This window comes from Blastomyces dermatitidis (genome assembly GCF_000003525.1).
Source record: "Blastomyces dermatitidis ER-3 genomic scaffold supercont1.5, whole genome shotgun sequence".
In the NCBI taxonomy this organism is placed as follows: Eukaryota; Fungi; Ascomycota; class Eurotiomycetes; order Onygenales; family Ajellomycetaceae; genus Blastomyces; species Blastomyces dermatitidis.
Genome location: NW_025544778.1, coordinates 4,262,349 through 4,272,093, shown reverse-complemented (window position 1 = coordinate 4,272,093; position 9,745 = coordinate 4,262,349). Strand labels below are relative to the sequence as shown.

The 9,745-nt window shown below is 46.8% G+C and overlaps 4 protein-coding genes across 5 annotated transcripts; 1 reads left to right on the top strand and 3 right to left on the bottom strand.

Annotated features, from left to right (window-relative positions):
- Positions 1–354: 354 nt before the first annotated feature.
- Positions 355–4,423, bottom strand: BDCG_05461 (uncharacterized protein). Its single transcript, XM_045421142.1, has 8 exons — positions 3,528–4,423; positions 3,220–3,440; positions 2,903–3,124; positions 2,713–2,824; positions 2,278–2,651; positions 1,804–2,199; positions 1,529–1,718; positions 355–1,406 (listed from the first exon to the last, which is right to left on the bottom strand). Exons 1-8 carry the CDS (start codon positions 4,036–4,038, stop codon positions 1,291–1,293), a joined length of 2,142 nt encoding a protein of 713 aa, XP_045277093.1. The 5' UTR covers positions 4,039–4,423; the 3' UTR covers positions 355–1,290.
- Positions 4,424–4,466: 43 nt separating this feature from the next.
- On the bottom strand, positions 4,467–7,113 carry BDCG_05460 (DNA polymerase IV). Its single transcript, XM_045421141.1, has 4 exons — positions 6,543–7,113; positions 6,280–6,452; positions 5,856–6,227; positions 4,467–5,792 (listed from the first exon to the last, which is right to left on the bottom strand). Exons 1-4 carry the CDS (start codon positions 6,967–6,969, stop codon positions 4,599–4,601), a joined length of 2,166 nt encoding a protein of 721 aa, XP_045277092.1. The 5' UTR covers positions 6,970–7,113; the 3' UTR covers positions 4,467–4,598.
- On the top strand, positions 6,773–8,616 carry BDCG_05459 (F1F0 ATP synthase assembly protein Atp10). The gene is made up of 2 exons (XM_045421140.1): positions 6,773–7,653; positions 7,756–8,616. Exons 1-2 carry the CDS (start codon positions 7,259–7,261, stop codon positions 8,405–8,407), a joined length of 1,047 nt encoding a protein of 348 aa, XP_045277091.1. The 5' UTR covers positions 6,773–7,258; the 3' UTR covers positions 8,408–8,616.
- BDCG_05458 lies at positions 8,040–9,699 on the bottom strand. 2 transcript variants are annotated; one of them, XM_045421138.1, is made up of 3 exons: positions 9,491–9,699; positions 9,296–9,409; positions 8,040–9,203 (listed from the first exon to the last, which is right to left on the bottom strand). In XM_045421138.1, exons 1-3 carry the CDS (start codon positions 9,554–9,556, stop codon positions 8,694–8,696), a joined length of 690 nt encoding a protein of 229 aa, XP_045277090.1. In that variant the 5' UTR covers positions 9,557–9,699; the 3' UTR covers positions 8,040–8,693. The 2 variants fall into 2 exon arrangements, with proteins under 2 accessions (XP_045277090.1, XP_045281266.1); XM_045421139.1 differs by having other exon boundaries at positions 9,296–9,405.
- Between the last annotated feature and the right edge of the window lie 46 nt (positions 9,700–9,745).

The following is a 9,745-nucleotide window of genomic DNA, read 5'->3' as shown; positions in this document are numbered from 1 at the left end:
CGGTCTAGATATGGGACTATCGGCAACATAATCATGCTCAGCGATCTGACAAATTTAGTGATACGGGGATTCCTTCGTTCCTATGTTTTTTTCTTTCTTCTTGGCAATCACACTCCCATTACACGCCGGGAGGGTGGAAGTGGTAGAGGGGGCTGCGCAAGCAGAAAAGCGAGCGTAAGCGAGCATTTGATGCTTGTACGGATGAAAAAAATATAAAAAGTTAATGTGTACACCCATGACATGTGGGTTGTATATAGATTACAGTTACAGAGATATTTTCTTGGTTATAGGATAACTAACAGGCTACGTTGTTATTTTGTCCTAGGGGAGAATGGTGAGGGAAGGAGCGTATGCAAGGAAGAAAAAAAAAAAAAAAAAGGACGACGACTCAACTTTATAATATCACACGCCTAGCAAGGGGCCCTGTACCAATAAGCTAGAAAAACGGAGAAAGAACATATCTCATCTCAATCGTTTCCATATTCAAGCCAGCAATTCCAATGAAAGGGGGACAAATTATATAAAGGAAGAAAACAAGATACAGGATCCCTCCGTTCCATTAAACCGTAACCAACACATGCACATTTGCCCATAGCAAAAAAAAGGAGGTGGCCGCCCTAATCAAAATTTTGCCCTTGATTTTGTGTAAAGAGGGAGGGGAAAAGATTAAAAAGATAAAAGATAATAACGCGCTGAACATTTCAGCAAAGCAGCGCGCTTGACTGCAAAGACAAAGAAGAGAAAGGCAAGAGAAATATTGATTATCCAACGCCCAGAAAAATAAAAGAGAGATTCGATGGGTAAGTAAAATATGAACGCGCACCAACGGGCTAGAACGTATATATGTAAAACACAGACCAAAACGCCAGATATGTACCATAAAGCTGTGGACCCTTTCCCCCCAAGAAAAAAGGACGTATGTCCCCTCCCATCCCATATATATCCCAAATTTTCCGTTTCCCACCATTTTACCGTTTCCGCCATTTTCCAGGACCCTTTCCCATGTATATAAATCGCATCAAACAATCAATAGCGTGGATATAGAAGCAGAGCGAAGGAAATGGATCGGGAAAAAAAGATGGTGAAATAAGAGAGAAAATATATAGAGGGTGAACAAAGAGCACGAAAAGGGAGGAAAGCGGTATTATAAAATATAGCATACCGCTCGTAAACACATGAAGCTCATAGGCAGTGTACAAAATCCCCGTTTAAATAATATTAAAATAAACACAGGGAATTGGATGCAAAAAGAGGGGGAAAAGGGGAGGAGAATAAAACGGAAGGAAAGTATTATCCTGTAGTATTTTCGGCAGCCGGCCGGAATAGATGTGTACAATAGAGCAAATCGAGAGAGCGTGGGTTTGAGGCATCGAATGCTGCCATTTGACGTTCTTGGAAGTATTGAGCTGCATAAAGAAACATAATTGTTAGTAACCAAGGGAGGAGCAAAAGTGTGCTCAACGCGATATTTAACAGAGGATTTTTTAAGCGTAAGGGCCATGGATGGGTTTTATTGGGGTTTACCTACGTGAAATACCGATGGCGTTAAACCACCTTGTGACGTCCGGGTCACGGCTGTAACTGGCCATTAGGTTACCGGTTTCAGGATCCACGGTGCAGTCTGGGGCTAGGGAGCGCATGCGGAGATGGGTGGTGACAATATCAGCGAATCGATTGTTTTGGTCTGCGTACATGGCGGGGCCGTTTTCGAGGGGCCACTGGATTGAAATTGAGTTAATATTACCGCAGATTTTGTGTTAAAGTAAAATTCTGATTAAAATAAACAATGAACAATAAAAATACCTGTGGCCTGTCCTGCTCACTGTTCTCCCATTTCATGAACAGCCACGACATACGCTCAACACAGTTCATCAATACGACAGCACCTAAGAACGTGCGGAAGTGGCCACTACGTTGTTTTTGAAGTAACCGCTGCTCGATTTTGGTGAGAACGGTCTTACTAATTCTTCCTGCAAATCTCTCCGTAGCGGCACGGAGTTGGGCACAGATGAGAGCGTATGAATGTGGAGAATTTGTTTCATCGATGGGAGTGCAGAGTTCTGTGGAAGTTGAAGATAAAGGCTGGGTGGAGGATGGCGGGAGAGTTGGGTTAAGGAATATCTTCCATTTTAGTTGGTCCGCGTCCACCAGGATTCGAGTTGCGATCCAGAGGTCTAACACGCCAGCTAGTAATTGGTCCTGTTATCGAATTGAGTTAGTTAAAATATGCATAAACGACTTTACACACAAAACTTGAGAAGTGACAGCTTTGCTTACAGCTGTGTTCTGGTAAAGCTCCCAAGCCAGAGTCACTGATTCTCTGACGAAAGTCGACGGCTCGGATTCGAAATACTGGGTAGCCATTGTCTTGACGTAAGTTTCTACCTTGGTGAATAGCTCATCAATATCGCCTTCTAATATTCGTATGTCTTGCTGCGCTTGAACCTTCGGTTCTTCATCGGAAGCCGGTGTGGGAAGCTCAGGATCCACATTTGGTAACGTCTCCGTCTGATGGTGTAAAGCACTGAAGGTGATGAACTTCGGGGGTTGGCAGTCGAAGTGAAATATCTCAATTCTTCCGATCCCAAGGTCAAACGGTAGCTGGTTTTTGGCATTGGTTATGTCGTGATAAGCCAATGTCGTATGAAGGCCTGACCATAATATTTGGAGTTAATATTCCCTCTTGGGTTTATCTGATTGGAGAATCTTTACCTGCGGAGTAAGCGGTTAACTGAGTCGGCAACCGATCCCTGATGCAGCATTCCATCCATACACGGGGATTTTGAATTGTACGGCATTGCCTACACGGGTCTTCCGAAGAACACTATATCTGGGTGTTACCAAGCTACGTCTTCCCACAACATATAGCCCAATAAAAGAGAGAGGAGGCGTGGATACTCACAGTTTTCTTCAGCATCCGACACCGTAGACAAGCACCCATTTTCCTGACCAATTGAACCTCTTTTCGACGCTCTTCCGAGAATTGCGCTCTAAGTTTATGCTTTGTCGGCTTACTAGCTTCACCAAAATTGTTGATAAACCCGGAGGAGTCCTGTGGGCTGGGGTGTATGGCAATAGGTCGAGGATAGAAGGCGGCGTGATGAGTAGCAGAGTCGAAGTCAACCTAGGTAGGGATGTTAGCTGCTTCCTTTGACAAAGGGGAAGAAGAGTTTTGGGATTTAGATCCAATAAAAGACACATTGGAATAAAGGGTCATACATCATTATCTAGGGATAGGCCTCCATCCTGCGGGACCATCTCATTCGCAGAAGCGGCGATCAAGGAGAGCTGCGAGGACTGCCCGGGATCTGGATTATGTTCAGCGGCAAGGGAGAAGTTGTTATTAAGGAATGCCATGGCGGTCGAAGATTCTGCCGAATGGTGGTCATAGTGGTTAGGCGGCGGAGAAGATGCGGCAAGTGCGGCGCGAAGGTCAGCCTCTAAGATAATCACCAACAATCCGTGTTAGCGACTAAGAGTTCAGAAGTTTGAAAACACATTCCACAACAGAACTCGGGACTATATACCAATATTTCGCTGCTTTCCCGCACTGGACGTTTCCAATGCCGGATCTACCACAATAGTCTTATCTCCTAGGGGATTTTCTCCTCCTACTTCGTTATTGTTATTCGGGTGCTTCCCATCAGAGGCGCCTACCTGCCTCGATGCCTCGGCGAGCACATTCAGCCCATTGAGGCCGCCAATCCCATTGAAAACCGTCTGCCTCGCTGCATATGGCAAACTCCCCGGCTTGCCACGTCCAATACGCACACTCCCATCGACGTGCAATTTCTTTCCGGCGCTCCCTCGTCCACCGCGTTCGGGCGCTGCTCGCCACAGATGTAGCACGCGCTGTTTATCCGCCGCCGAAATTGCCTGACATGTTTTAACCAGATGGCTGAGCAGGCTGTCAGCGCGGCCTTTGGGGAAATTCTGTCCGCAGGACTTGCATGTGTGTTCGTAGCGGTTGCTCGAGTCTGGGAGTTTGGCACCCCGGTTGAAGAATTCGGTGACGATTCCGTTTGGCTTGCGCCCCATTTTTCTTTATATAATCTGTTTCTTTTTTTAATTTTTTTAATTTTTTTTTTTTTGGGCTCGCCACGCCTATTTCAACGCGCGATAAATAGGTTTATTTTATCAAGGTCAATTGAGCATCGAAAAGAGAAGAAGAGGGGCGTTCAGACAGGGTTGTTGCTTCACCCAGTGTGTCCTGGCAGATGCAGCAGATGTAATTTGCAGAGCAGAGCTGCAGGAGCAAAAGTGATAGGAAGCGACTGGGAAAGCCAAAAAAAAAAAAAATGAGCTGCAGGGTGCTTTTAATTAGGGAAAATTAATCAACAGAAAAGTTTATGAGCAGGTATCTTCACAGCTCTTACTGCAATAGATCCCCGCGCGAACTCGCTGCTATGTAAACTGATATACTTACAAAAGTGATGGCAAAACTTTTTGTGAGAGCGGAATCAGATGTCTTTACGCAGACCGCCTTTGGAGAGCGGAAAAATGTATGTCCGAAATCGTCATGTGACTGAACTCTGTATCAAGAAACTATATCGTTGTCATTATCCTTATCATTATCATTAAATATCCTATCCTAATAACTAGCAGATGCGGTGGTTGGGCGGACGCCACGGCACACCAAGTATCTCGAAAATTCTCTTCTCGTCCCGGCTCTCAATAAGACGTCCACTGTTCAGCTTGACCCGGTTCTCCCTTCGTATAATGCCAGTGAACAGCCCCCGCTGGTTCAAACACATACCCTTCTTACTCGCTAACAGCCGCAGACTCCGGTTGAAAATATCATTGCCCGTGAAATAAATTAGCGCGGCCCCAATCTCATCGCCAGGAACATACAGAAAATCTATCCGGCGCCAGACGGGGTTTTTGCTTCCAGGCAATGCACATGCCCCATGCCACTTTGAACTCTCTCCTCGTCTGCCTACTGCAAGACTTGCTTGCAGAAAATTTTGCTGGAACAAGGCCGGGATAACTATGTCTGTCATCAACGCGCAGATCTCCGCTTGTGTGGCACCGTCTTTGGTAATGATGAGGTCTATATCTCCGCTGCTCGCTGCGCCACGACGATAAGACCCTCCTATTATGACTTGAACGGCTGGGTCTACTGTAAAGAGTAGCTTCTTCACAATTGCTCCATGTGCTTCCACCTCCGCGCGTGGAATTCGTTGGCAAAAGTCATCGTAATGTTCAATGCCAATTTTCTGGTTCTTTGTCAGAGAGGCCTTGGCCTTCAGGTCGTCCAATGACTGGTAGCCCTGCTGAATCCACTTGGAAGCCTGGGCAAACCCGACTCCGTAAATATTGAGAAATTGTGAAAGAAGTACATCATGCGGCTCTGCATTGGCTTCTTCGAGTCGTCTGAGTCTGTTTGTCCAAACGATCTCTTCAATTTTAGCGGCAAGTCGCTCGCCGATGCCAGGGATTGTAACCGCTTGTTCTCTCGTGACTATCCTCTCTTTCTGCTTCCTCAGAGCGCTGATAGCCTTTCGATACGCGAGTGTGCGCCATTGATCTGAAATGCGGTCGTAGTACTCTGACATTTTCTGTAAAATCTCTATCGTACGAGCGTTGGGATTATCCCGATCCGTGTGTCCATCATGCTTGTGCATGCAGCTAAAGGTCTGTTGCCATTGTGGATTTCCGGTGGACCTCTTCTTCTTCTTCTTCTTCTTCTTCTTTGCCTCATTTAGTTTCTCAGCTTCCGAATCGGAGTTTGAATCTACTTCGTCTATGGTTGAAGCTGTGTCTACGTCCTCCTCTTCTGACTGATCTAAAGGCTGTTGTCATTCAGCGCATATCCCCAAGATAGATAATAGAAAAATAACACTAGTCTCGCTTACCAGAACCTTCTCTGCACGTGCTTGTTTAATCAGCTCATCTAAAATATCATGTCCCTTCTGGGAACACTGCTCTACTACATCGGCGCAGTCATCTTTACGATGAGTGTCAGAAGGTGGCGGAACTAGGGGGTCTTGAAGCCCTTCGTTGGTCGGTGGTGATGGGGACGGAACGGGGGTCTCTTGGTAAATCCCATTGCGCGAAGATTTTAGCTTTGGTGAATCTCGCACGGCAGGCTCTCCATCTGATTTGGAGGCTTCGTTATTCTTGGCCGGAGCTCCACTAACATGAAAGCGAGCATGAGACGCGTTCATAAGGGACCCAAAGGTGATGCATTCAGTCGGATATGATTCGTTTACCAGAGACACCGATAGCTACGAAGTACAGTTAGAAGAAAGGGTTGGAGATGCATCCAGGTGAACTCACTGGCAAGGCATCGACTCTCAAGTATTTCAATACATCAGTGAAAGAAATCGCCTTATCCACGATCACATGAGTGACAGTGTCGTCCCAGGTAGATGAGCGGGAGGCTCCAAATTCGAGTGCCTTATTGATTCGCATGCGACGTGCGGGAGCGATGTCATCATTAGGGATGAAAACTGAGTGATAAAGGTGTCAGCACCTAATAGCCATTTTTGGGCTATATTTACTTCTGCACAGCCAACGAACAGGGCGAGGACAATACTAACAAAACACCATCTCCTTAAAGATTTGCTGGTGCTCCGGACGCACTCGAACGGTGGACTCGCGTCTTCTCTTGGACGTCGGGATGTTCCCACCAACACCATCCAGTGTTGGTCGCCTTTTCGGAAGTGCAGATCTCGCAGATGCGGGCTTGTCAGATCTCATAGTACTAGCAATTTCCTGCGCATCAGGGACCTTTTGACGTTTAAGATTGTGGCAATCTGGGAGGGTGGTGCTCTTCTCTGATCCGGGAGTTCGCGAGAGCGTTCGGTCGGGGGAATTTCTCTTCCTTGCTTGCTTCAGTAACACTGCTAACTCATCGATCTCTTGAGAGTTGTCGCTGTGCCCGCTAAATTTATAGAGATCCTCGCAAAACGTTTCCTTGTCTGCTAAACGCTCCGAGTCGCCACATCCGTTTTTATCCCTCTCCATATTGATCCATCATAGAAAACATCAATGCAGTAGCATAGTAGAGTCATGGATGATGGAATTATTTGTTTCTGCAAAATATATCGCACTTTGTTATCCAATTGATATGGTTTCACAATATGCGATGGGGTTGAAAGGAAACACGTCGCCTGTGTGACGGAACACGAAATAGGCACCAGATCACGTGGAGCTACTTAGTGGTCATTAACGATGGGTTCAAAATTCCAAACGCAGCTCAGTGCTCAGCAGCCAGGTAAATAGCAGAGCCGGCATTTGCCATTGTATCTCAGCCATGTCAAAGCCACGCGCAATTTTACTCTCACTTCATTCATCATTATTTCCTCCCACAAGCCGCTGCCTATCGTGCCAATTCCGAGAGTTGCAACCACAGCTCCGCAGGCGAGATGCATCAACGTTCAGTTCACCCACTCCCGCAAAGCCTGCGGGGACCGCGCAGATCAAGACTCCTCCTCCTCGCAACAACAATAACAGCAACAATGCGACTGACCCACTAGCAGAAGCAAAGGGTCCAAAGGGGGAATTTACTCCCAAACCGCTCAGTCGCCCTCTAGGACTCCCTTATCCCCCGCAAGCTGGGCAGAATTCCGGTATAGATAACAGAACTCTCCGACAACGTCGAGACGATTTTGTGGACTATGAGAAACATATCATCCGACGACAAGAATTGTAAAGACCCCTTGCGAACGTTGTAATGCGACGAATACAGACATAGCAGAATGGAACAACGTTGTAAATCACGAATATCACTAATCATTTCACAACCTGTAGGGCTCGACAAGCCGCCAAACCTTACTTCCGCGAATGGACAAATATGCGTTATCACAAGGGTAAAACCTTCATATCCAACACCCGCCTCTTCAAAGCCGACAAGGCCCTCTACTTCCCCAACATATATGGCCGCACTCTCTCCCCCACCACGCCCATGCAAGACACAACCCCAATCCTCCGCGGCAAGGTATCCGTCGTGAGTATATTCTCCAGCCTCTGGGCCGAGCGTCAGGTCGCATCCTTCGTAAGCCCGCTGAAAAACCCGACGCTGCACCAGATCCTAAAAGATTCTCCCAAGGCGGCGCAGCGGGTCGAGATCAACTTTGAGGACAATGTGCTGAAAGTTTGGTTGATACGTATGTTTATGTGGCGGATGAGGAGGAAGATGCCTCAGGAGCAGCATGATCGGTATTTCCTTGTGCGGCAAAAGGCGTTGACGGATAGCTTGAGAGAACAGATTGGGATGATGAACAGTAAGGTTGGGTATGTATATTTGCTGGACCAGGAGTGTAGGATTCGGTGGGCTGGGAGCAGTATTGCGGAAGATGGGGAGTTAGAGTCTTTGAATAACGGGCTGCGGAAGTTGGTGGACGAGAGGAAGGTATGGAAAGGTCTCAATGCACTCTCGCGGAAAGCGGATGGAAGTGCCTGAGTGAATATCAAATATCAAAGCAGCGTATACCCCCTTTCGTTCGGAAATGAGCCTATTGTATACAACGTGAATAACAATCCCCACACCTTGACATATATGACCTTGATACACGATTAATATGTAAATATAGATAAATAGATGAACATACAATTGAGAAGCCATATAAAATAAATACATGCCTGCTGATATTAGTGTCCCACATAAAAAAGTAGAAGAAAAATAACTCCATATCTTCCCAGCCCAGTGCAGGATATAACTCAAGGAAAAGAATAAACAGCCACGTTCATCACCGAAAGAAAAACACCGCCAAGAAACAAATCCCAATAAACACACCGAGGATAATCCCATCCCTCCTCCTCTTCGCTCCAATCTTATGTATAAGCGAATTCATCCCAGGAACCTGACTCGCCGCGCCAACAATCCGCCGGTTAATCCTCGCCAGCGACTCGCGCTGCAGCCCAAAATTCTCATTAACCGCATACGCCTGGCTAAGCACGCTATCCATCATATTATGGCTGCTTTCGAGATGGCCCCGTTCCTCCAGCATGTACTCTGCCTCTGCATTGTTGTTATTCTGGTTCGAGGAGCGATAGGCGTTGATATCTGAGCGGACGTTGGAAAGCAGATTGGCGCGGTCGCGGGTTTCGGCGATGGCGGAGTTGAGGCGCTTGAGTTCATGACGGTGGTCGCGGAGGATCTCGCGGTGGCGGGAGAGGTTGTTTTGTTTTAGAGCTGAGGAAGTGAGGGTGGATTCGGAGTCGAGGAGGCGAGCTAGCTGAGCTATAAGAGCATCTCTCTGGGGATTATATTTCGGACGATTAGGTTTTGTTTTTGAAGCAAGGAGGGGTTAGAAGAACTGCGAAAATATGGTTTCTTTCTCGTGCATACCCGTTCTAGAATATCGTGAATTTGGGATTCGGCTTTTATTTCGTCTTCTGACGGGGTCATAGGTAGCTGCGAGAGGGATGCATATTGCGCATATGTGTGGAATAAGGTCTCTGTCTGCGACAAGGCGGTGTAAGTATATACTGACCAGCAGTAAGGCCTTGGGCAATAAAGGAGATTTAGAAATATGATCATTACCTGCGTCTCAAGAGAACGAGCCTGCTGTCGCAACTGCGCCCATCCTGTCCCCGTTGGAGTTGCCATATTGGTCTTGGTTTAGAGCTGTAAATAAATGAAATAGATGCGCCAGGGGGTATCAAGAAATAATCAACAATCGTTCAAAGTCCACTCCCTCAAATAATCGCCAAAACCATAACTGTCAGATCCTCCGTTATTCTCTCGATAAATGGTGATGTATAGCTGGGCAGGTAATTGGATGATAGTGGTCACGTG